Source organism: Magnolia sinica, chromosome 6 (genome assembly GCF_029962835.1).
Source record: "Magnolia sinica isolate HGM2019 chromosome 6, MsV1, whole genome shotgun sequence".
Taxonomy (NCBI): Eukaryota; Viridiplantae; Streptophyta; class Magnoliopsida; order Magnoliales; family Magnoliaceae; genus Magnolia; species Magnolia sinica.
Window position 1 is genome coordinate 92,337,022 of NC_080578.1, and position 27,288 is coordinate 92,364,309.

A 27,288-nucleotide genomic window follows, 5' to 3' on the forward strand; every position below is an offset into this window, starting at 1 on the left:
TCAAAGGCAGGCTCACGCATGATGGATGGTCCAGATCTTTGATTGGACCTTTTTTAGCATAATGAATCCGGATTACCATTTTCATAGACGTTGATGCATTGGTTGTGATCATCTAATCAAAGTGACCTCTGAGAAGGTCATCCAGCCAAAGGAGGGTGTAGCGTGATGGACGTTCCAGATGGATGGTTGTATCTTCTCTAAAGTAATAAAATACAGAATACTGAATAGATGGTTGGAATATATCCAAATCAAAGTGATTGTTGAGAGAGAAGTGCAATCAAAGGCGGGATGCAAGATAGATGGTCTAGATCAATGACCACAAATTTTAATATGATTCAAAAAGAAAGGGCGGGACGGCTTTCTCAAACACGAATCCATGTACCATGTGGCCCACTTGATTAACGGGTTCACTGAATGAATAGATGATTGCTTTTGTCAAACCTCAAAAGTTACTGGTTCTAGAATGTCCATCTATTAAGACAGCTGTTTAACTTCTCCTTTTTTCTTTTTTTTGGCCGTTTGACAAATGACTTTGACCTGTCAATCACATAAAAAAAATGCATACAACGAATTCTAGAGTAATCCATGCATCATGTATCCCACTTGATGAATGGGATCCATCGCACATGCATTACTCTGGCAGAGGGGTCCTAATAATTAATTCCAGACAGTGTGGCTAGCTGGAGTTGTGCTTGTACACCGGCCGAACGAGTCAAGCTTAGGCCAGCCAGGTTACCTCAGCTTGAACTTGGCTTAGCTCGGTCCTCGTGTCTAGCTAGCTCGGCTCAGCTTAAGCTGAACTTGAGCTCAATCTTTCAAGCTGAGTTAGAGCTCAAATCTACGAGCTGAGTTCAAGTTTAGGTTTTAGGATTTTTAATATATATAATATATAAATTATTTATATTAAGTGAACTTGATCCAAGTCGAATCGATTCAAACCGAGTCAAGTTCTGAACCCGTTCGAGTTCAGCCTAGCTTAGACTGGGTTCGAAAAAAATTTGAGCTAATTAAAAAATCAGCTCATTTCGAGCCGAGTCTAGCTTTTCCGAATCGAGTCGACCAAGTAAACCAAGCTAACTCAATTCACGTACAGCTCTAAGTGGAGCCCACGCAAAGCTCATGTGGGCCAAACTAACAGGTAATAGTGGGAATTAAATTAAACACCTACTGTTCAAACATTAGTGGGGCTACAAGATGTTAGTGACAAATCCACTCTGTACATCTATTTTGTTATCCTATTTAAGGGCATATGTCCAAAAATGAGGCTGATCCGAAGCTCTAGTGGGCCAAACCACATGAAACAGTAAGAACTTAACTCCAACGTTGAAACATCCTGAGGCTGGCCCCGTTTAGCTTTGGATTTGCCTCTCTTTAGGCCCATGCCCTAAAATGAGATGAAAAAGCAGATGAACAGGTTGGATTTTTCATGACGAAAGCCCACCTCTGGTTTTTTACTTAGATTACCCCAAGGGCATTTTTAACTTTGTGAATACCAACGCATACACGTTTACCATTATGGATCTAGTTTACAGGACAGGCAGTTATTTTACTAACTTTTTCAAAACTATAGGCTATTATTTAAAGATACCCCAAAAGCAGGCTTTGATTTGTCTTTGGCTCAAAAGATGAGTGGTGGTGTGGCAACGTCTCAGGGCATAACGATCTAGGCACTGTTTTGGAGAGAGGCTCCATGTCTTGTGAAGATGCACTCTACTTCATCCTCTTCTACCGTTTCATGCATTCATAGGGAAAGATATAGAACCCACCAACTTCCACATGCACTCGCTGTCTGCAATTTCCAGGTAAAACACAAATGCAAGGTGCATATACCTGTGCTTCGCAACCATGACCTGCACCCACAGCTTTTTCAGTAAAACCACCTAAAAGACCGGCGTTTGGGAGACGGAAGGTATCATGCTTTGAGGAAATTGAACACCTTTACAACTGTCTTATCATTCTAGAAATAGTAAGAATTTGCTGGGAGCTGCCTGCAATGACCAATCTACGGTCCGAGGTGCGAGTTCACAGTCTCGTTGGACCACTTGGTGTACAAGGGATTAAGAGATCATAATAAAATTTTGATGCCAGAAAACATATGGGAGGGGAAAGCTTCTAGAGTATAATGCATGTATGTCAGTGTTTGAAGTATCGGTATCGCTACAAGTTTTGCTGGCCAGGGATACGGAAACAATATCAATATTGTCGATGATAATGCCGATAACCGGAAATGCAGAAAAACATGTAAAAAAACAGTAAAATTTTCAATGAAACTTCAGGAGACGCTAAAATACACATATTTGCATAATTATGAATAAAAAGTTTGCAAAAAGAATGTATACACAAAAAGTTTCCGTTTAATGGGGGCTTAAAAGCATGTGTAGTAGTCAGAAACGGTCTAACCATCCAATCATCCATCGATATTGCAGGATGTCCGCATCTCATACTATTTTGCCAAAAAAATCATCAACAACCATAAAGGAAACAAAAGATTGTGGTCTTAATATCACGCATGTTGTGATAACAACAATATTGAGATATTATCAATATTAGCAATAGCAGATTGAAAACTGCATGCAACAATGTGCTCATAAAAAAATGAAATAGATTTTTTTTAATAAATAAACTTTCTGTTATATCTCTACGGTGGTGATATCATTGAAATATCGTCAATACACTAGTGATGCAAGTGTAGCCTAGAATTTATGCAGTCGAAAATATTGACGATATCGATACATTGGCAATATAAGCAACACCTAGAATTTACACAATTGAAAATATTAGTGATATCGATATGTTGGCGATACTTAGCGATACATTGTTGATGCCTGGAATTTCTAATACTACCGATGTTATCGGTATTGCTGCCAGTGTTATCGGTATCGCCAAGCCAGAGATAACGATAATATCGGACATAATTCAAAAAATGATGTACATATGCATATCTTCACATGCGAAAAGCAGTCAGCAGTACAAGTTATCTTAGTTCTGAATGTGGCATGCCAATGTAGAACAGGAGACAGGAACACAGGCAAAACCAGCTACTCAAAATGTTGTTCCAGTGCATGCTTTCACAAGGCAACATGTTCTCTATGCTAAAAGCTAACTCCATTTGAGCAAAAAAAGAAAAGAGACATCTACCTTCACATTACTCATGAATGTATCACATCACATGACACAACGGTAAGTAACATGTAACCCAGTAACTTCACTGTCATAAGTAACTTTCACCACCTGTCCCGGCTCAAGTCCATAGTATGTGGCAACTGCATCAGCCTCTAATATACGAGGCAGCTGTAGAGAAGCAACAGTGCATCAGTTCAAGCACCTAAATGAGAGAAAATAAAATATACATGCACGATGTATGGACCACATGGATAAATCCTACACATTCATTTCTTCATATCCCATTTCAACATCTCCCTGTTTATAGAAATTTTTAGTGCCTTGAAGCCACCATACAAGATGGTAATTTTTTATTAAGTAATTAAAACTTAAAAAACAAATGAAAAGATGGTGTTTAAGAAGCTAGTCATTGCAGATAAGAGAGGTTGATGATGCAAAAGGTAGATAAAGAGTCATGTGGTCAATCATGAGAGCAGATAGTTAAGTGGCATTTAAAGGAGCAACCAAACAAGCATATCCATAGCTTGAGTTTTTCTCGATGCGGAGTTCCCTTTTCTCGATGCGGAGTTCCCAACTAAAAAAAGGTTGGAGGTGCCCCACAAAAAAATGCATATGCCTATCAGTTTGGAATCTTTCCACCTAGGCGGTATGCATGTGAAATACATGTGAACTTGCCAGCATTTATTGAATGATGGCTACCAATCCACCACAGTCATGGCATTAATGTATGTCCAAAATGCAGGCATGACAATGGATGGAGTATAGCCCAGAAAAGAAAAGGAAAGAGAGAGAGAGAGAGAGAGAGAGAGAGAGAGAGAGAGACCAGAGAATGCTAACCTTCCAATTCATGTTCCATTGACGGCTAAAAGAAAATGGTTTGTCATCTGAGTCATTGGGCAAAACCAGATGGTTAAGAATGTCTAATCAAATGGTTTTTTGGGCAATGTTCCGTATATAATAGGGCCCGCGATGTGGACATCCTAGATTAACAAACATGAATACCACATGTACAATAGATCATTTGCCATTGAATGTGGTTATCACTATATTATCTTCATAGTTGAACCACCAGTAGTTGATCTGTCTATGGAGAATTCCATCATATCAATGGCTTGGATCGTCAATTAGTGGAGCTGATGGGGACATCACGCGCACACGCGCACTCACGCCGCCCCCCTACACACGTAAGTACGTAGAAGGAGGACCACACCATTGATCTGGCTCGATGACGACGTCCAGGGAGGGCCTCCTAACTAGAAGTCAAATTTTGGTTCAGAAAAGTGGCCTGATAGTCAAGAAAAGCCCACCATGGGATCTCATGATCGTGGCTCACTCATCGGATTGGTTTTATATTTTAGGTTTTGCTTATTGTTATTATTTAGAACATCGTGAACGCTTTAGATTTCTTTGTTTGGTTTTTATTTTAGTTTACTTCATCGCCAAGTAATAGGTGTCACACATGGTGTAAGTTTTTGGGTATAGGGTTCTCCCTATAAATAGGAACCCCTTATAGTTCTTTTCATTCATTGAAGTTAATAAAAAATTCCTGCTTTATTTTTCTGCTCTCTTCATGAGTTGTGGAAGAATTCAAAAGTGAGTGCGAAGCCCTCCCTTTTCGAAGGGCTAACTACTGTGGTGCGAAGCCACATCGATCCCAATTCACCCCCATCTTCCATCATCTTTTTTTCCATCTTCCCCCACCATCCGTACTTCGAATTTGTCCTTTTGTTGTATCAGATTTCTTCATTACAGCAGGTTTCCATATTTCGGCCTGCAGGCGAGCTGAAATTTCGGCGAAGCACCACGTACAAACCGTACATCGGATCGAGCAAAGATTTGGGGGTTTTGGAGTCCATCCCTAGCCGACCAGGGCCAAGGTGGCCTTTTTCTGAATAGTGGGCCCCACACACGTGCGGCCGGGATCACACGCACGTCTGTCTGGGCCATTGTTGTTGTCCACACGCGGGATCATCTTTTAGCTCAGGTTTTTATCCTCTTTTATCCTCTCATAGCCGTTTTTCATGAATCCTAACCCTAGATTACATAATCCCTAATTGATTTGCCTATTTTTATCACCTTAGGGTTCCTTGAATTGAAATTAGGGAATCTCTTGGATTATGGACTGATTTTTATGCATGAGTAGTTGATTCTATTTTCCTTTGACATCGTTTGGTTTATAATTTTTATTGGTCCAGTCCTGCTTGTGTCAGCTTGGATCCGCATAGATTCCCCTTTTTAATTGAATGTTTGGATTTTCATGTGGGACGTGGAATTTGTGTGATTGTTTTTGAATTGGTAGGATCTAAGCCTGAAATCTTGCATATAATATTTAATTTTCCATGTCCTGCATCAAATTTGGTATCAGAGCCTAAGATTCTTGTAGGGGAATTCATTACATGTTTAGGGTTTGGTTGTTTATGTCCATTACGCATCAATTCTCATCATATATGGCTGTTTAGAGGTCCATAAACCCTGAAATAAGCTGCTGAAATTTTCTGTTATCCCCTTATTTGAATTATTTTAGAAATTAACTTAGTTTTCTATTTCTAGGTTTAGAAACTTTCCTTTTCTGTTTTTTTTATAAACTAATTTTTTAGAAACTTTCTCAATCTGTTTTTAGAAACTAATTTCCTTTCCTTTTTCTTTTTTAGAAACTAATTTACTTTCCTTTTTCTTTTTTAGAAACTAACTTACTTTCTATTTTTAGCAACTTTCCTTTTTTTCTTTTTCTTTAGAAACTAGGTTGTTTTTTTTTAAAAAAAAACTTTTCTAATTTGTTTTTTTTTTTAGAAGCTTTCCTAATTTGTTTCTTTAGAAACTTTCCTTTTTCGTTTTTTAGAAACTAGGTCGATTCTTTTATTTATTTATTTTTTTTAAAAAAAATCTTATATTTTGACAACTATATTGCTGAATTTTGGTTGGCACCCTACGCTAAACATGGAACAATTGCAAGAGTCATTAAACAAGTTGTCCCAGAAGTTGGAGTTTATAATTAAGCGCTTGGAAATGGACCAATGCTTTGAGCAGCTTGATGAACTCATTGCCCGACTAAAGACCATCGCCAGGACAAACCCCATCATTGGGGTAGATGTCCAATCTCAGGCAGGTGGCCTGAAAGATAGACCAATGAATGGAGTTGGCCAAGGAATCAGTTATGGACATGCACCCGTGTACCCACCCCATGAGGGACATCAAGACCACTATTTTGAGGGGTATAACATGTGCAGCCTTGTGACTGGAGAGAGTGCACCAGATGTTAGTGTAGAGTTACCCACTGAGGTCATTCCGGTAGTGGATGAGTTTCATGATGTTTGTCCTGATGATCTACCGGATGAGTCCCCTAGGAGGGATATAGAGCACACCAGAACATAAGACACCGTAATACCTATAACCGAGTTTATGTTAAATAATTTTGTCGATAGGTCCACAGGTCTAAGTCCTCGTGAAGTCGTTACTGATTATAAACCTAGGAAACTTATTGATCTTGTCCCTATGTCACTATCCCATAGGCCGTCAGAGTCTGCAGAGTCTTTTGCGCATCACATTCATTCATGGCATCAAGAAATCAAGCAGAAGATCATGACTAATAATGAACATTGCACATTTTCTACAGACCAGTACAAATGTTTCAAAGGATTCAATATTGGGGACTCTGTGATGGTCTGCATCAGGCCCGAATGGTATCCTTCGAGGGCCGTTCGTAAGTTACACGCGTGTAGCGCTGGACCCGTCAAAATTATAAAATGAAACGGTCTCAATGTGTATGAGGTAGATCTTCCACCTTTTATGGGAATTAGTTTCACATCCGATGTGGAGGATTTAGTTACTTTTCAAGGGACCACTGATACTTTGTCCGGCCCTTCGCCCACCCATCCTGATTCCCCATATTTATCCCTTAAACCATCGCCCCTTCCCAACCTATTTTTCCAGCCTCTACCTCTCATATCTACTTTTCCTAACCTTTCTTCCCAGCCTCTACCTCCCATACCTACCCTTCCCGACCCATTTTTCCAGCCTCTACATCTCATACATACCTGTCCCGACCCATTTTCTCAACCTCTACCTCTCATATCTACCCTTCCCAACCCATTTTTTCAGCCTTTACGTTCCATATCTACCCGTCCCGACCTATGTTCCCAGCCTCTACCTCTCATACCTACCCGTCCCGACCCATCTTCTCAGCCTCTACCTCCCATACCTATCCTTCCCGACTCATTTTCCCAGCATCTATCTCTCATACCTAACCTTCACACACCCAAAAAGGAAATAGAGGATATCCTGGATCATTAGATAGTTTCAACGTCGGACGGCGGGTTTCAGAAGTATGTCGTTAAATATAAGTCACGCCCAACTTCAGACAGCACGTGGCTCACTAAAGAAGAGTTTCAGAGACTTGATCCTGACATCCTGGAGTGGTTCAAGAGTTTTATTTCGCCAGTAGCGAAATCTTTGCAGCCGGGAAAAATTGATGGGGACATCACGCGCACTCACACCGCCCCCCCTAGGCACGTACGTACGTAGGAGCAGTGTTTGAGTTGTCGGTATCGTTACAAGTTTCGCTGGCCAGGGATAAAGATATAATATCGTTATCGCCGATAATATCGTCGATAACCGAAAATTCGGAGAAAAATATGATAACAGTGAAATTTTTTCATGAAACTTCAAGACATGCCTAAATGCACATATTTGTATATTTAGAAATTAAAAATTTGTAAAAAAAATGCATTAAATAATAAATTTTCATTTAATGGGGCCCAAAAAAGCATACATTTCCATAAGAAATCACTCTAATAATAACCAAAATAAATTTATCTTAAGTTTCAAGTTGACCACATCATATGAAACAGTGGTAATAATAATTTCCACCATTGAAATCTTGATGAGGACATCGTGCACACGCACGCCCGCACACCACCACCCCTACGCACGTACATACGCAGAAGGAGGACCCCACCATCGATCTGGCTCGATGACGACGTCCAGGGAGGGCCTCCTAGCTAGAAGACAAGTTTTGGTTCAGAAAAGTGGCCCGATAGTCAAGAAAAGCCCACCATGAGATCTCATGATCGTGGCCCACTCGTCGGATTGGTTTTATATTTTAAGTTTTGCTTATTGTTATTATTTAGAACATCGTGAACGCTTTAGATTTTTTTGTTTGGTTTTTATTTTAGTTTACTTCATCGCCAAGTAATAGGTGTCGCACATGGTGCGAGTTTTTGAGTATAGGATTTCTCCCTATAAATAGGCACCCCTTGTAGTTCTTTTCATTCATTGAAGTTAATAAAAAAATTCCTGCTTTATTTTTCTGCTCTCTTCGTGAGTTGTGGAAGAATTCAAAAGTGGGTGTGAAGCCCTCCCTTTTCGAAGGGCTAACTACCGTGGTGCGAAGCCACATCGATCCCAATTCACCCCCATCTTCCATCATCTTTTTTTCCATCTTCTCCCACCATCCGTACTTCGAATTTGTCCTTTTGTTGCATCAGATTTCTTTATTGCAGCAGGTTTCCAGATTTCCGCAGGCGAGCTGAAACTTCGGCGGAGCACCACGCACAAACCGTACATCGGATCGAGCTGAGATTTAGGGGTTTTGGAGTCCATCCCTGGCCGACCAGGGCCAAGGTGACTTTTTTCTGAATAGTGGGCCCCACACACGTACGGCCGGGATCACACGCACGTCCGTCTGGGCCATTGTTGCTATCCACACGCGGAATCATCTTTTGGCTCAGGTTTTTATCTTCTTTTATCCTCTCATAGCTGTTTTTCATGAATCCTAACCCTATATTACATGATCCCTAATTGATTTGCCCCTTTTTATCACCTTAGGGTTCCTTGAATTGAAATTAGGGAATCCCTTGGATTAGGGACTGATTTTTATGCATGAGTAGTTGATTTTATTTCCGTTTGACATTGTTTGGCTTATAATTTTATTGGTCCAGTCCTAGCCTGTGTCGGCTTGGATCCGCATAGATTCCCCTTTAATTGAATGTTTGGATTTTCATGTGGGATGTGGAATTTGTGTGATTGTTTCTGAATTGGTGTGATCTAAGCCTGCAATCTTGCATATCATATTTAATTTTCCATGTCCTGCATCACTAACTCAATGGGCTATCAAACAGGATGAATCTCACCACATATTTAGGGTTTAGTTTGTTTGAGTCCTTCATGCATTCAGTCCATCATATATAGCTGAATTTCAGTAACAGTGTGTAGTCTCCTTCATATAGAGTCTCGTAGGGTCATTTAGTTTTTAGACGCATATAGTTGTCATAGCAAGTCCTTAGGTTGAGCAAGTTAGTGTATGCCCACACGTACGGGTCGCGGCTTCGGTTTGCACCCCACACTAAACATGGAGCAACTACAAGAAACAGTGGCCAAGTTAGCCCAGCAAGTTGAGTCCTTGAATAAGCATTTGGAACAACACATAGATAAACGTCTCGAAGAAATAGAGGCCTCCTTCAGGGCAAACCCCACCACTGGGGAGGATGCCCAATCTCAGGCAGGTGGTCAGAAAGTTAGACCAAGGAATGAGGGTGGCCAAGGAGTTGGTCATGGGCGCGCACCTATGCACCCACCCCGTGAAGGACATCATGATCAATATGACCCGGATGCGCAAAACCCAAGGGAGTTAGAGTAGATGCCCCTACATTTGATGACCACTTAGATCCTAAAGCCTTTTTAGATTGGTTGGCGGATATGGACCACTATTTTGAGTGGTATGATATGTCGGATGCTCGACGAGTCCGATTCGCCAAGATGAAGCTTGTGGTTCAAGCAAAGAGGTTTTGGGCGACGGTTGAGCGAAAAAAAGAAAGAGCAAGGGAACCCCTAATAATCCATTGGGGAGAAATGAAAGAAATGCTGAAAGAGAAGTACCTCCCTTTCTCTTATCGCATGCGGTTGATTGAGGAGTGGCGGTCTCTTCGACAGGGTTCCATGAGTGTTGCTGACTATATTGAGAAATTCGAAGAGTACTCGACCCGCCGTGAGGTTGATGAGGACCCCGTAATCACCCTTGCTCGTTTTAAAACAGGCCTTCGTCCTGACATTAGGAGAGAATTGCTCGCCAAAGACATAGACACTATCGAACAGTTGTACCAAATAGTGTTAGATGTCGAGCAATACCTTAAAGCATCTGTGGGAAGGCGGTTTGACTTTCGCGAATCCGGTACTAAGGCCAACCCCTCTGGGGCTAGACCTAACACGGGATTCCAAAACAAACCTTCCCCTAATGTTCAGCCCAGACCTAAGGATGATAAGGGTAAAGAGATTATCGAGTCTAGTTCACGTGGAAGTGGGGCCACTAGGTGTTTTAGGTGTCAGGGGTTTGGTCACTTTGCTCACCAGTGCGGCACGAGAGAGGGCACCAAAGTACTCCTTATTGATGGGCAAGTAGAAGTAGTGCCCTCCGAGAGTGATAGTGAGGAGGAGGAATATGAGCTAGTCGGAACCCCTAGTGATGAGGAAGAGGGAGCACAAGAGTCTTTGACCCTCGCAATTGTGCGTTGCGCCCTAGCTCAAGCCAAGAACACTGATGACTGGCGCCGCAACACGATCTTCTACACTTATGCAAAATGTGGGGAAAAGAGCTGTAAGATGATCGTGGATAGTGGTAGTTGTGCCAACGTGGCATCGACTAGCACTGTGAGTCGTTTGGGCTTGAAGCTGGAAGCCCATCCTCAGCCCTATAGAGTCTCCTGGGTTGATGAAACATCCATTCCAGTCTCGCACTGCTGTCTTATTCAGTTCGGATCTTATAAAGACACAATTTGGTGTGATGTTGTTCCTATGGATGTGGGCCATGTCATTCTGGGTAGGCCGTGGCTCTATGACAGGGATGTTACCATATTTGGTCGTTCAAATGTGTGTACATTCTGGTTTGAGGGCAAGAAGGTCAAGCTAAATCCTCTACCACCCAAGAATACAACTGGAAAGGAGTTCACCACACAGAGTGGTGTGAGCGGCCCAAAAGAAGTGAAGGAGTCGAAGTCCAAGTCCAAACCACTCCATATTTTGAATGCCAAAGACTTTGAGCGAGAGACGGAGTCGGACTCGATGATATACGCCCTTGTGACTAGGGAGAGTGTACCAGATACTAGCGTAGAGTTACCCACTGAGGCCATTCAGGTAGTACATGAGTTTCGTGATGTTTTTCCTGATGATTTACCGAATGAGCTTCCCCCTATGAGGGATATACAACATGCCATTGATTTAATCCCTGGGGCAACTCTACCAAACCTCCCACATTACAGAATGAACCCGAAGGAGCACGCTGAGTTGAAGAGGCAGATTGATGAACTAGAGAAGGGTTTCATTCGAGAGAGCATGAGTCCGTGTGCCGTGCCCGCCCTTCTTACACCTAAGAAGGATGGCACATGGAGGATGTGTGTTGATAGTAGGGCCATCAACAAAATTACAATCAAGTATCGATTTCCCATACCGCGTCTTGATGACATGCTAGATATGATGGCTAATGCTACTATCTTCTCAAAAATCGACCTCAAAAGTGGGTATCACCAAATCCGTATACGCCCTGGTGATGAGTTGAAGACGGCCTTCAAGACGAAGGATGGGCTATATGAGTGGCTAGTTATGCCTTTTGGGTTAACTAATGCCCCAAGCACTTTCATGCGTGTGATGACCCAAGTGTTGAGACCCTTCATGGGGAAGTTCCTGGTCGTATACTTTGATGATATCTTGATTTATAGCATGACTAAGGAGCAACACCTCAACCATTTGAGGCAGGTTTGTGGGATCCTTAGGGCCGAGAAGTTGTACGCCAACCTAAAGAAGTGCGCGTTCTTATCTAGTAGTGTGATCTTCTTAGGTTTTATTGTGTCAGCTGAGGGCGTATCGGCGGATCCCGAGAAGGTCAAGGCCATCGTTAATTGGCCTGAACCCCGCAATATTCATGAGGTGCGCAGCTTTCATGGCTTAGCCACCTTTTATAGGCGGTTCATTCGAGGCTTCGGTTCCATTGTGGCTCCCATCACGGATTGCATAAAAAAGGAGAGTTTCAATGGAAAAAGGCCGCCTCGAAGGCCTTGAGGAGATAAAGGTCAAGATGGCCAAAGCTCCAGTTCAGAAAGCTGCAGTTTTTCAAAAGCTTTTAAAGTCGCATGTGACGCGTCGAGTGTCGGCATAGGAGTACTTAGTCATGAAGGGCACCCTGTCGCCTTTTTTAGTAAGAAACTGAATGAGGCGAAACAAAGATATTCCACCTATGATAAGGAGTTCTATGCGGTAGTGCAATCACTACGCCATTGGCGTCATTACCTATTACTGCAAGAATTCGTCTTGTTCTCAGATCACGAGGCCTTAAAATACTTAAACTCTCAAAAGAAATTAAGCCCCAGGCACGCTAAGTGGGTTCAATTCCTTCAAGAATATACTTTTGTGCTTAAGCACAAGGCCGGTGTAGAGAATAAACCTGCCGACGCGTTGAGTCGTCGAGTCGCATTACTCAACTCCATGAACGTTGAAGTTACGGGCCTTGAGCGCATCAAAGAAGAATATTCTGAGTGTCCAGATTTTGGAGTTGTGTATACGTCTTTATTAGAGAGTCCATCAGGAGCTAACAGTGAGTATTTGATTTTGGACGGATATTTGTTTAGGAGTGACCGCTTATGCATACCACGCACCTCCCTTCGCGATTTTCTTATCTGGGAGTTACATTCAGGGGGGGTTGCAGGTCATTTCGGTCGTGACAAGACCATTGCCCTAGTGGAGGATAGATTTCATTGGCCAAGCCTCAAGCGGGACGTGGCCAAAATTATAGGGCAATGTCGTACTTGTCAACTGGCAAAGCAGAGGAAACAGAATACAGGATTATATACACCTTTGCCAGTCCCATTCATCCCTTGGCAGGACATCAGTATGGACTTCATGCTTGGACTTCCAAAGACTATTCGAAAGCATGACTCCATATTCGTTGTCGTGGACCGTTTCTCTAAAATGGCCCACTTCATTCCTTGTTCTAAGACCTCCGACGCCTCTCATGTTGCCAAGCTATTCTTTAGTGAGGTTGTCAAACTGCATGGGTTACCAAAAACCATAGTGTCTGACCGTGACGTGAGATTTATGAGTTACTTTTGGAAGACACTATGGCACATGATGAATACTAGGCTCCGGTTTTCTTGCCTACCACCCTCGGACCGATGGCTGTGAGGTGGTTAATAGGAGCCTAGGAGTTTACTTCGATGTTTAGTGGGGAGCATACCGGGACATGGGACGCCGTACTACCCATAGCCGAGTTTGCATACAATAGTTATGTCAATGGTCCACCAGTCTAAGTCCTTTTGAAGTCGTTCCTGGTTAAGCCTAGGAAACCTATTGATCTTATCCCCATGTCATTGTCTCATAGGCCATCGGAGTCTGCAGAGTCTTTTGCGCATCACATACATTCATTGCATCAAGAAATCAGGCGAAAGATCACTACTAGTAATGAGCATTACAAACTTTCTGCAGACCTACATAGACGTTTCAAAGAGTTCAATATTGGGGACTCTGTGATGGTCCGTATCAGGCCCGAGCGGTACCCTCCAGGGGCCATTCGTAAGTTACACGCGCGTAGCGCTGGGCCCTTCAAAATTATAAAGCGAAACGGTCTCAATGCGTATGAGGTAGATCTTCCACCTTCCATGGGAATTAGTTCCACATTCAACGTGGAGGATCTAGTTGCTTTTCAGGGACCCACTGATACTTTGTCCAGCCCTTCGCCCACCCATCCTGATGTCCCAACCTTACCCTTTGATCCATGGCCTCTTCCCGACCTTTCATCTCAGCCTCTGCCTTCCATACCTAGCATTCACACACCCAGAGAGGAAATAGAGGATATCTTGGACCATGAGATAATTTCCACGTCGGATGGCGGGTTTCAGAAATACCTAGTTAAATGGAAGTCACGCCCAACTTCGGACAGCACGTGGCTCACTGAGGAGGAGCTTCAGAGACTTGATCCAGACATCCTAGAGCGGTTCAGGAGTTTTATTTCGCCAGTGGCGAAATCTTCGCAGCCGGGGAGAGTTGATGAGGACATCGTGCACACGCACGCCCGCACACCACCACCCCTACGCACGTACATACGCAGAAGGAGGACCCCACCATCGATCTGGCTCGATGACGACGTCCAGGGAGGGCCTCCTAGCTAGAAGACAAGTTTTGGTTCAGAAAAGTGGCCCGATAGTCAAGAAAAGCCCACCATGAGATCTCATGATCGTGGCCCACTCGTCGGATTGGTTTTATATTTTAAGTTTTGCTTATTGTTATTATTTAGAACATCGTGAACGCTTTAGATTTTCTTGTTTGGTTTTTATTTTAGTTTACTTCATCGCCAAGTAATAGGTGTCGCACATGGTGCGAGTTTTTGAGTATAGGATTTCTCCCTATAAATAGGCACCCCTTGTAGTTCTTTTCATTCATTGAAGTTAATAAAAAAATTCCTGTTTTATTTTTCTGCTCTCTTCGTGAGTTGTGGAAGAATTCAAAAGTGGGTGTGAAGCCCTCCCTTTTCGAAGGGCTAACTACCGTGGTGCGAAGCCACATCGATCCCCATTCACCCCTATCTTCCATCACCTTTTTTTCCATCTTCCCTCACCCTCCGTACTTCGAATTTGTCCTTTTGTTGCATCAGATTTCTTCATTACAGCAGGTTTCCAGATTTCGGCCCGCAGGCGAGCTGAAACTTTGGCGGAGCACTACGCACAAACCGTACATCGGATCGAGCTGAAATTTGGAGGTTTTGGAGTCCATCCCTAGCCGACCAGGGCCAAGGTGGCCTTTTTCTGAATAGTGGGCCCCACACACGTGCGGCCGGGATCACACACACGTCCATCTGGACCATTGTTGCTGTCCACACGCGGGATCATCTTTTGGTTCAGGTTTTTATCTTCTTTTATCCTCTCATAGCCGTTTTTTCATGAATCCTAACCCTATATTACATGATCCCTAATTGATTTGCCCCTTTTTATCACCTTAGGGTTCCTTGAATTGAAATTAGGGAATCCCTTGGATTAGGGACTGATTTTTATGCATGAGTAGTTGATTTTATTTCCCTTTGACATTGTTTGGTTTATAATTTTATTGGTCCAGTCCTAGCCTGTGTCGGCTTGGACCAGCATAGATTCCCCTTTAATTGAATGTTTGGATTTTCATGTGGGATGTAGAAGTTGTGTGATTGTTTCTGAATTGGTGTGATCTAAGCCTGCAATCTTGCATATCATATTTAATTTTCCATGTCCTGCATCAAATCTTCATAGGGCCCAGTGATGTTTATTTGTCATCCAAACTGTTCATAAGATCACAGGGACATGGTTGAATAAAAAAACGGAAATATCATGTTGATACAAAAATTTTGTGGCCCCCGATAATTTTTCAATGGTAAACATTCAATTCACACAGTTTGGTGTGGTCCACCTAAGCTTTGGATATGCTTCATTTTTTTTGCTTGTGCCTTAAAATCATCTAATAAAATGGATGGACTGAGTTGGATCAAATATACAATTACTATGGGCCTATATTTTACTCAGTGTGCAATTCACTTCGTTCCGGCGCAGTCCGGAGCAAATTGGCAGGTGCACCTCGTACCAGCTATTGACATCAGCAAGTGATATGGGTCTGATCATGAGGTGTGTGTTATATCCAAACCGTTAATCCATTTGAAGAGCTCGCCTTAAGCCTTTAGACGAAAAATAAGACAAATAACTATGAAGTGGACCACACTGCAAAAACGAGTGGGGGATTGAACGTCTACCATTGAAATTCTTTTTGAGGTCACAAAAGTTTTGGATCAGTATGAAAATTGTTTTTCCACTTCATTCAGATGTTTGTATTTTTACGAACAGATTGGATGCAAAATAAACGTTATAGTGGGCCCTACAAATTGTTTAACGGTAAAAATCATTATCTCTGCTGCTATCTATGGTGCGGTCCACATAATCTTTGGATATGATTCATTTTTTGGATAATGCTCTAAAATGAACTCTAAAAACAGATTAACGGTGTAGATATATTAAATACATCACTGTGGGGCCAACGTAACTTTGATCTCCTTTGAACCGTTCGTACAACTCGGAGCTCGAGGAGCGTCAGTGTTGGACTTCGCAAGACACGTACCTACAGCAGCTATATAGCTGGTGTGAGGTACAGTAGCCCATCCGCTTCTGATGGAACCCTAACTGTGGGGCCCATTATGAACTATGTACCTTACATCTGCACCGTCCATTATATATAAAGGCTTATTTTAGTGTGTGATATAAAAAATGAACCAGATTCAAATCTTCAATGGACCACACCACAAGAAACTTTGTGAATTGAACGCATATCATTAAAAACTTCTCGGTAGCCACAGAAATTTTGAATCAAGCTGATATTTATTTTAACCCTTCATCCATGCCTTTTTATATTTAAAAAAAGGTTTGATGACAAATAAACATCACTGTGGGGCCTAAGAAGGTTTCAACGGTGATAATCATTATTCTTATTGTTTCTTGTGGTGTGGTCCACTGGAGCTGTGGATATGCTTTAATTTTGGGATTTACCCCTAAAATAAACTAGAAAAATGAATGGACGGCATGGATAAATCACATACATTCACGGTGGGCCCAGAAAGTTTACTCAGTACGCTGAAGCGCACCGTGCGCCTGTTTGCTTCCGCTGAAGCATAAAAGCAAAAAAAAAAACAAAAAACAAAAACAAAAGAAAAAAAAAGGGTTTCGTCTGCGAAAAAGGTTTTCCAGCGAAGAGGGGCGATTTTCGACGAAGTTTCAAGCAATCTCCCTAAATCTCTGATTTTTCGCCAAAATCTCTGATTTTTCGCCGAAATCATGTGTCTGTGAGTCACACAAGACGAGCGCTGTCAATTGCTGCCCATGAAATTCTTTGCTTCCGAGTTCCGATCAACCATAAACCAGGTATTACCGAAATCAAAGGTTTAATTTTCCATTTTTACCTATTTTGTGGGAAAAAATCAAAGATTATCGAAGATATCACCGATATTTCGCCGATAATCCAAAGAGAAACGAAAAATGGGGGTTTCGGTGTCGCTAGACTAGCGACACCGATATTATCGGCGATATTATCGACATTTCGTCGACAATGCGAACACTGCGTAGGAGGACCACACCATTGATCTGGCTCGATGACGACGTCCAGGGAGGGCCTCCTAGCTAGAAGTCAAGTTTTGGTTCAGAAAAGTGGGCCGATAGTTAAGAAAAGCCCACCATGGGATCTCATGATCGTGGCCCACTCGTCGGATTGGTTTTATATTTTAGGTTTTGTTTATTGTTATTATTTAGAACATCGTGAACGCTTTAGATTTCCTTGTTTGGTTTTTATTTTAGTTTACTTCATCGCCAAGTAATGGGTGTCGCACATGGTGTGAGTTTTTGGGTATAGGGTTCTCCCTATAAATAGGCACCCCTTGTAGTTCTTTTCATTCATTGAAGTTAATAAAAAATTCCTACTTTATTTTTCTGCTCTCTTCGTGAGTTGTGGAAGAATTCAAAAGTGGGTGCGAAGCCCTCCCTTTTTGAAGGGCTAACTACCGTGGTGCGAAGCCATATCGATCCCAATTCACCCCCATCTTCCATCATCTTTGTTTCCATCTTCCCCCACCATCCGTACTTCGAATTTGTCCTTTTGTTGCATCAGATTTCTTCATTACAGCAGATTTCTAGATTTCAGCCCGCAGGCGAGCTTAAACTTCGGCGGAGCACCACGCACAAACCGTACATCGGATCGAGCTGAGATTTGGGGGTTTTAGAGTCCATCCCTGGCCAACCAGGGCTAAGGTAGCCTTTTTCTGAATAGTGGGCCCCACACACGTGCGGCCCGGATCACACGCACGTCCGTCTGGGCCATTGTTGCTGTCCACACGCGGGATCATCTTTTGGCTCAGGTTTTTATTCTCTTTTATCCTCTCATAGCTGTTTTTCATAAATTCTAACCCTAGATTACATGATCCCTAATTGATTTGCCCCTTTTTATCACCTTAGGGTTCCTTGAATTGAAATTAGGGAATCCCTTGGATTAGGGACTGATTTTTATGCATGAGTAATTGATTTTATTTCCTTTTGACATCGTTTGGTTTATAATTTTTACTAGTCCAGTCCTAGCCTGTGTCGGCTTGGACCCGCATAGATTCCCCCTATTAATTGAATGTTTGGATTTTCATGTGGGACGTGGAATTTGTGTGATTGTTTTTGAATTGGTAGGATCTAAGCCTGAAACCATGCATATCATATTTAATTTTCTATGTCCTGCATCAGGGGCCCACTTATATGAGGAGCTCATGGCATGAGAAACTATATGAATAACGTTCTAGTGCCTCTTTTTTTTTTTCTTTTTTTTTTTTTTTGAACTGTGATCATTTAAATGATTCAAGGCCAAAGCCTAAAGAATGCGAAAGAACAACAAGCGGAAAAAAAAAAAAAAAAACAATTACAGATCTAGCCAGCAAACCGAAATCTGGGCTGAATCAATAGCTTTTGAAGCTATTGCCCAAGCCATCACATGTGCTTTCACCAAATTGAAAACCTCCAAAAATTGCCCTTTCTGATTCCTAAAGCATCAATTATTCCTTTCTGACCATAGGAACCAAATACCCACTAGTAGACATAGACGCCAAACTTTTTTCCCAATCTTTCCTTTGCTGCCGCCATACCACGCCAAAGAGAGAAGCTCAATGGATCCCAGCAGCACACATCCTTCTTGCGAAGGAACAATGAATAAAGAAATGATCTACCGATTCCTCATTCTGAAAGCACATTGAACACACATGCGGGAGAATCATCTTCCTCTTACGCAAATTATTGACCGTGATCTAGGGCTGTGTAATTTCTCTCAAGAAAATGAAATGGATTCAGAAACAGATATGACTAGGCATGTTAGAAAAGCCTGAATATAAATACAGGCACAGGCAAAGGAACTCTATTCAATAGATGGCTGTTTAAAGAAACCATGGGGCAATCAAAAGCACAAAAGTGGCTAAAGCAGTATCCAACTGCATCCTGTATTTAGACACATTGTCAAAGGTGCACAAATACTTGGCAGAAGACAGAAGTATCTACGTACCACAATACACAAGTTCACCAAAAATTAGGGTTCTCAGATTGCAGGGACGAACGTTAATGGAATCTTCTTAGAGTTTGTTTCAGAGTAGGACAAATATATTGTGGGAGGAACATTTACTGGAAAGGTGCAAACAGACCTCACTTACAGACATATGGAAGAATCCTAAAACTTGCTGAATATCGACATGAAAACAGGAAAAATCAATCCCATATTTGAAATATTGGGTTGGAATGATCAAGAAGACGATCAAGTTTATACACTCCAGGAGAGAATATCAAACCAGATAAGAGGGCATGGTATATTGCACTTTAGTAAACAAATCAAAACAAGATTGCACTTGGAAAGTGCAAAGATCATCTGTACTTGAATACAAAAATGTAGACCTCTAGAATCTCCATTGCCAAAGAGAATTAGTGAAATAATTATACAAGATTGTCTACTTTCAATGGCAACTTGCAAGAGTGTGCACCTTTGCATCGATTGATTTTACAAGAAAATTTGGTTTCACAACCAAAAGATACATTTTTTTTTTTTCATTCTATGCATCATAATAACTTGCACTTCATTCACAACCAAAAGATACATTTTTTTCTTTCTATGAATCATAATAACTTGCACTTCAGTGAATTAAAAATGCATCAGATGTTCAAAACTAACCTGTTTTTCCTCCACATTGTATTTACTTAAAAGCTTTTGTTTCTCCTCTGGAGTCAGTATCTCATGCTTTGGCTTTAAAACATGCTTTGTAATATTCATCAATAAATCAGTAATCTGAGTAAAAACAACCGTAGGAGATATTAGAACCATAAAGATAAAAAAACAAGTTCTAAATTACAAAATAAATATAATCAAATTTTAACAGATAGAAAGGAAAAGGTTGGTTCAAGTTGAAGGCTCTACAAGTGTAAAGACCTTGATTTTTGTGACCCACACGAGACCCTGACTAAACAAATTAATAATTTGATTTTTCCTTTATTAATAAAACCAAGCACTTAGCTAGTTAGTAAAAGCACTATTGGTAGAGGGATAGGTCAGTGGATCGATTCCCCACACCACAGAAATTACATTTTTTTTGCCAAAACTAGCGATTCCTGGTGAAATCTTCTAGAATTAGGACTTTCTCTATGTAAAGAGAAAAGTTGCAGAAAAACATAGAGAGAGAAGCCCTGTGAAAGAAGAGCCTCCACCATTAAGTTTTCATCTTCTTTTCTGATTTTTCTATAATTTCCCACCTAAAAACCCTGGATTCAACCAATGGATGTGGTGGATTCAACATATGTCCATTGTTTTGATCTAAGGGAGAAGTTTTGAACAATAGAAGACTATTTTTTAACAAGTTCCTGCAATGAGGATGATCCAACTGTGAGAAATCCAATTGTTTCAATCTAAGGAAATCCGAATCCATGGATCTTAAGGCCAAATTGTTTTAGAGCCTCAAATCTTAGATTGGATTAATGAATAGATTTCCCACAGCGATTTGCGGAATTTTATAATTAATGATAATTTTGTTGAAAACAGTTTCAACTATCAAGTTGTGGATGCCAGATGTTCGGAGTGAGAATATTGCAAATGGAGGAGGTTTGGAAGCCTTTTTATAGGCAAAAAGTTATTTTTTTGCACAAAAAAATAAAATAATAATAATAATAATAATGTGCCATGGCCAATATGCAATCGCATACATCACATATGCGATCTCATATTTTGCATATGCGATCTCATATTTCGCATATGCGCATATGCAATCACACATGACAATGATCATATTCATTAGGTTCAGTCTTCTCGTGCCATTTCCCCCTCATCCTTTGGTTTGCACATCTTTTTCTATTCAGCCAAAACGTACTTTCCCTTGTCCTCTATATACCAATCTACAACAATTCCCTTTGCATACTTTTAAATCTGTCCACCAAACCAAAGTGAGATTGGCACAGCCAGAAGTAGACAGGCATGTTGGAGAAGGCTAACTTAATAAAAGTAATCTCACCACTAAGGAAAAGGATGGATAACCAGTTTCTCCACCCTTTTCACAACCAAATCCCATGGACTCCTTGAAGTTTTTCTCATAAAAAGTGGAAGGCCAAATAATGTCTCAAAAAGGTTCCAGTTCAACAATACAAAGAAGAGGCAACCTCGAGAACCTCAGGAAACATTATAGTCACACCGAAGTCCCATGTACTATAACGCTAAGCCAAGGACACTTTGCCTCATCTATGAAGCAGTCAATCAAGTTCTGAATGAATTAGCTCCCTGGCAAAGGACTCCAACTTGACCAGTTCACCTTTTTTACTGGAGATCACTTGAAAGCACTAGATTAAGGAATCATCTGGCCATTCATTTTAACTAAAGCCTCACCTTTATCACTATTCCTACTAAAGTTGCATTCTATATCAAAACTCACAACTCTCTATGACCAGCCAACTTCAATTCTATTGGAAATTCGCATATCTCCCCCTTTGAATCATAGAACTAAGGTGATGAACAACATCTCAGAAACTTCTGGCCATCGATTTTAATTATAGTCCTGCCTCTATAGTTATTCCAAGTTTCCAACTAGTTTGCATGTAGCATTCACACAACACTGTAAGGGTAAATCTCTATATCATCCACCCAGCTCTAATTCTATTCAAAACATCCCCATCAATCTCTCCATTTGAATTGTAGAGCCAAGGAAGCAAAACACATTGCTTTCTGAAATCTTCAGGCCATCAATTTTTACAAATGCCTAGCCTCTACCAACTCTCTCTACTTTAGTTGCATGCAATAATTACAGAGGACTCTAGAGACACATCTCTACTTCATCTATTGAATTTTAATTCCACTAGAAACATCACCATCGGCCTCTTCTTTTGACTTATCGAGCCAATGTCACGAAACAAGTTGGTTGGAAAATCTCCCGGACGTCAATTTTCTCTAAAGCTTCACTTCTATAACAATTACCACTGAAGTTGCATGCAGCAATCACGCAACACTCTAAAGGAACATCTTTACTTCCTCTACCCAACTCTAATTAGAATTAGAACTGGGTGGATGGAGTAGAGATGGGTGCCAACTCTGCCTAGTGTCAATGACACATCATCATTGACTCGCATAGAAACAAGGTAATGAAAAACACTGCCGGTTTTACCTGGGCACATGGCATGGGTGATGAGTGTCTTAAAAGTGTCCAACACAACGAACTTAAAAAATCTAGACGTGGGGACACTTCTGAGCACAAATAAATAATTTCTAAACAAAGAAAAATAACGAAAACAAGCAATATTTTCTGGGATAGAAAACAAAGGAAATTTTATGAGAACGTGTACATAGTTCTAATCATAATCAATTAGTTATAATTAAGAAACATTAAAGATTATACCATGATCATCTCCAAAAAAAAAAAAAAAAAGGAAAAGCAGCTTGCATGCATAGTGCAATGACCATTACTTGCTCTCATAAAAGATTCAGATGATCTCGACAATAGAAAAGAAAGGCAAAAGGTACCGGTGACTTTTTTTTATGTGGGGCATCTACCAATGCTAGAAAGCAAACTTAAATTTCGAGTGCTAAAGTAAGTCAATTAGGGGTGGCAGGCCAAGCTGCTCGGCCTAGCCAAGTGACCCGGTCCTGAAGGGCTAGGGCTTGGGCCACTAAACTTGGCCTGAGGGTTGTGCTTGGACTTGAACTCTAGGCCCGATGTTTGAGCTGGGTTGGGCCAGGGCCAATGGTGAATAACAGCCCAGCCTGTTTGGCCCATTTGACCTCTTTGGCCTAGTGTATGTTCCATATTACATAGGTATTGGTAATATAGACTGAGTCTATATGCTAGTGTATATATATAGTAATATGAAACTTTGATACTCTACTAAAATATGATGGATGATATGCATGCACTTATCAACCATCCAATTGTAGGCCTCAGTTTAGATTAGTGAATTATACATTGATGCACTCATTTAGGTCCGTGCATACAGTGGATAATTGGGTGGGGAATTTTTTGGTTGATGAATGATCTTATTTAAGGTCGGTGTGCCACCAAAAAAAAAAAAAAAAATCTTAATTCTTTGGAAGAGCATGATGATTCACGAACAAGCACTTGCCAATTGTATATCAATTGTACATATAGCATATATGTAACTTATCTCTAACTTGTAGGTCTTTCCTTGGGCAGACATTGCCCTAGCTCTAGCCCAGTCCAGTGCTCTAAAGCGAGGGTTGGGGCAGGGGCTGAGGCCGGACCAAAGCTAGGCCAAGGTTGACTTTGGCCCAGCTCATTGCCACCCCTAAAGTCAATAAGAAGAGTTTCTTCAACACCAAGAGAATGAAGGAAAGCTTGTGAATGAAGTAAGATAAATTCAGCTTGACAAGAGAAATTTAGGTCACAAAAAACAAAAGAAAATGATGCAATAGAAACTTCAACGAGAATATGTCTGGTATCCTCAATATGTCCAACATGTGACACAGTTGAGCACTTCATCCATACAGATTTTGGAGTGGCATGACGATGAAGCAATTCAAATGAAATTGAACCCAATAGAGGGGAATTTAACTATGTGCCATTTTTTTAAGCGATAATACATGCCAATTTAATGATTTACATCCACCTTGAATTGCCTCAATCTTCTAACTGCTGAAGAAGATAAAGAAAATAATTGAAAAGAGGACAAATATGTGAAGTCTCACCATATAAAATCTAGTTATATATCTCTCTCTCCTAGGGTTTTCTTTTAGAAGTTTCACTCCAAGAAGTGGTTTCCAATCACAAGAAACAAAGAAAAAGGAATTTAATCTATAGAAAAATCTCATCACATGCTCTCAAGCTCCATATCATGTTTTGCAGTATTTATAGCCTTGTATACAAATCCTTATTAAAGTTAAAAAGCCGTGGTTAAAATCCTATGGGTCCACATAGACCATCCTAATTTAACTGAAGGTGTTCTTAACTGATATGACATAAGAATATTAAATAAGGATGCAATCTAAAAAAGAGTCCAGGTACCATTAGAAGTCTTTGCATATATAACAGTATGAACATATTGCGCTCTATGTCTCCTACAAAGCCTTTTTCCACTTATAAGGTTTGTATATAACTCCCCAAAAGGCCAGAAATTGGAATTGTGGACACCGCAGTCCAATTGGACCATTAATCAGAGCTATCTGATTTGTTTATGGGTCAATTTCAATGGGACCATTCACTTGGTTTGGGTCTAATATCAGGACTGTTGAAGTGGTGCAAACCTTTAATCATTACAATGTAGGCTCATGATATGGTCTAGATCATCAATTGAGACCACAGGATGGGCTCGCTCATCAATCCACTGGTAATAGGACTACTCTTGGACCCTTCTTTGATGATCTAATGATCTTGCATCACATGGCATGGCAAAGAAAAGAAGAAGAAGAAGGAAGAACGAAGAAGTTGAACTTGAGAACTGTCCAAGTAACACAACACATTGCTTTTGAGGAATCTTTTAAACAACAATTTTAACTAAAGCTCACCTCTAATTTTAACCAAAGCTCACCTCTACAACTATTCCTACTAAAGTCGCATGTCAAATGTTGTGTTTTAGTTTTGGTACTTATAAACACTTGTGCACAAGAGCCTTCCTCCACACCTCAAATTTAGTATCCGCACCCTCTTTAATCTCATCAATTAGGGCCATATCATCCACAAACAACATACAACAAGAGAACTCTTCCTAAATGGTAGCAATTAATTTATGAACAATATGTCCTTTAAAGGCAGGATCCAGCTGGGTTTTAGCAAGTAACTTTGATCCACAGTCAAATAACAACAAGCTGCAGGACAGTTTTTTCTGATATCTACTCAAGCAGTAAAAAATGCTCAACACCTAGGGTTTCAGAAAGAAACTTGGAAAAGAAAAATTTTCCTCTGATAACAATAGTAAAGAGATGCTCCAGTGATCCTAGTTGCATTAAGACACTTGAGCCGTCCATTCAACTGATCTAAACTGTCCATTAGATCCAACACACATTCCATGCGCCGCCATGCAAACAGAAAACCGGTTTGATGACCATAAGCATCTAATCAATGGCCTCTAATATGGACAATCAAGATAATTTGTACAAAGATTGGTCTAACCAACCATTAGATCCATAAATTCCATAGCTTCCATCATGGATTGCTTATGATTCTAAACAATCAGTTCTGTTATGCAATCCTAAGCATCCCACCTATGGGTAGGAAAAAGAATAGATATAAAAGAAGGCTGAATCTAGGACTGGATTTGATCCGTAGCCATTGAAATATGTTCTGGACTTGATGGACAGTTTAGATCTATTTCTTGGACTGTCCAAGTTACCCGATGCAACTAGGAGAACTATAAGTTGTAGTGCTTTGAGAGCATTGGAGCATTTCTCATAACAGTGACAAAATATCTGGATTACAAAAGTTACATAATTATATAATTATAATTATATATATATATATACATTAAAAAATAATTAAAAACAGAACCACCTCTAAAATCTCCACACACCCAATTTACCCAAGCAACCAAAAATGATGAGAACACTTAATCTATCCATAATTCTGTCATTGAAATGAAACAAAACACGAGCAAGGAATGCAAAAACAACCTTGTTCAGTGAAATCATTTAAACAAAGTTTACCTCAGCTTGATAGATATCTAAGGAATGCTCATACCTGAAAATTGGATACCTGAGTATAATTTCTAACCGAAAAACTGCAGTTGCATTAGCATGATTGAAAGGCAGAATAGAAGACTTCCTAGACCAAAACCAAATTTTATTTTCATAACACCCTTGCGATTATGCACGTAAAACTCTCAGCGACTCTCACATATTCCCAACAGCAATAAGTTAAAAACAACATCCAATACCCAAAATTTACGCAGATTTCTACATGACTTACTTGAAATAACTCAACTTTATATGGAAATAACTCTTTGGTTGCCTGCCGAGCTTGAGCCGTCATTTTGTTTTGCAGAACCAATATCATCCTGCTTAAATTGTCATGGCTGACCTGAGAGAGGATTCCGCGCACGATTCCTAATTTTACCACATCAGTTCCACAGAAGATAACCAGAATCTGCAAATTAAAAAATTAAATAATTAAATTCATACATGAATAGTTGCTTTAAATAGATATATAATGAAACAAACAGATTCCTATCAGCCAAATGACATGGAAATCAATTGCATGCAATGGAATCCATTCACATCGATAGCGCCAGCTATACCATTTCAATTCATAGGCAATATATAAATACATATATGAATTTCACAAGAATGAGGGGAGCAGGTAAAACCAAACACTGCGCACGGGGCCCACCCGACATCTATCTGGGATCAGAACCATTCATCTGGAGGACCCAATGTGATAGGCATGCGGTGCAGGAATCGATACCGATGGAACAATTGGGTAGGCCCGACGGGTTATGGGCATTTTGGGTTCTACAAGAAAAATAGCTGGGTTTGAGGGTCATCATCGATTTGTGGAGAGCTGATGGATGGGTGTGATGGGAGTAGTTTGGAAGGGGGAAAAAGGTACCTTCTTGGAGGGGTTGGAGATGAGAGTAGTGGAGATGCGGAGGCGCTCAAGGTCGGGTCTCTGGCCGTGGATGGAGCGGAATTCGGGTAATGTGAGGGAGATATCGGAGTCGGAGATGGTGTAGCCTCTGTCTCTAAGCATCTCCAGAACCGTCCGTCTGGCCAGGTAGTATCGATGGCTCTCCACGCTTCCTTCGTCTACGTAGCTGCAGATGCAGTTCTCTCCATCCATCTCTCTCTCTCTCTCTCTCTCTCTCTCTCTCCACACTGAAGAGGGAAAATCGTCTCTCTCTCTCTCTGCGGAGAAATGAACTGAAGAGGGAAAGACGCTGTATTTAAAGCGGGGCGGAGTACGGTAACTACAGTACGGCCGGTAGACTGGATACGGACTCGGATTGCAGGGCAGGTGGGTGGGTGGGTGGGTGGGTGGGTGGGATTCCTGACCGTGGGGCCCACCTTGATGTATGTGACTTATATCCACGCCGTCCATCCGTTTTGAAAAATCATTTTAGAGTATGATTCAAAAAATGAAGCAGATTCAAGTATCAGGTGGACCATAATAGAAGAAACAATGGTAATCGACTATTA

The 27,288-nt window shown here is 40.9% G+C and overlaps 1 protein-coding gene across 3 annotated transcripts; it reads right to left on the reverse strand.

The window, feature by feature from the left end:
- Positions 1 to 1,482: 1,482 nt before the first annotated feature.
- LOC131249080 (DNA-directed RNA polymerase V subunit 5A-like) lies at positions 1,483 to 27,001 on the reverse strand. Of its 3 annotated transcripts, none has more exons than XM_058249647.1 (5): positions 26,702 to 27,001; positions 26,063 to 26,239; positions 19,849 to 19,962; positions 3,139 to 3,291; positions 1,483 to 1,850 (listed from the first exon to the last, which is right to left on the reverse strand). In XM_058249647.1, exons 1-4 carry the CDS (start codon positions 26,930 to 26,932, stop codon positions 3,166 to 3,168), a joined length of 648 nt encoding a protein of 215 aa, XP_058105630.1. In that variant the 5' UTR covers positions 26,933 to 27,001; the 3' UTR covers positions 1,483 to 1,850; positions 3,139 to 3,165. The 3 variants fall into 3 exon arrangements, with proteins under 3 accessions (XP_058105630.1, XP_058105631.1, XP_058105628.1); XM_058249648.1 differs by having other exon boundaries at positions 1,826 to 2,443; XM_058249645.1 differs by lacking the exon at positions 1,483 to 1,850 and having other exon boundaries at positions 2,942 to 3,291.
- Between the last annotated feature and the right edge of the window lie 287 nt (positions 27,002 to 27,288).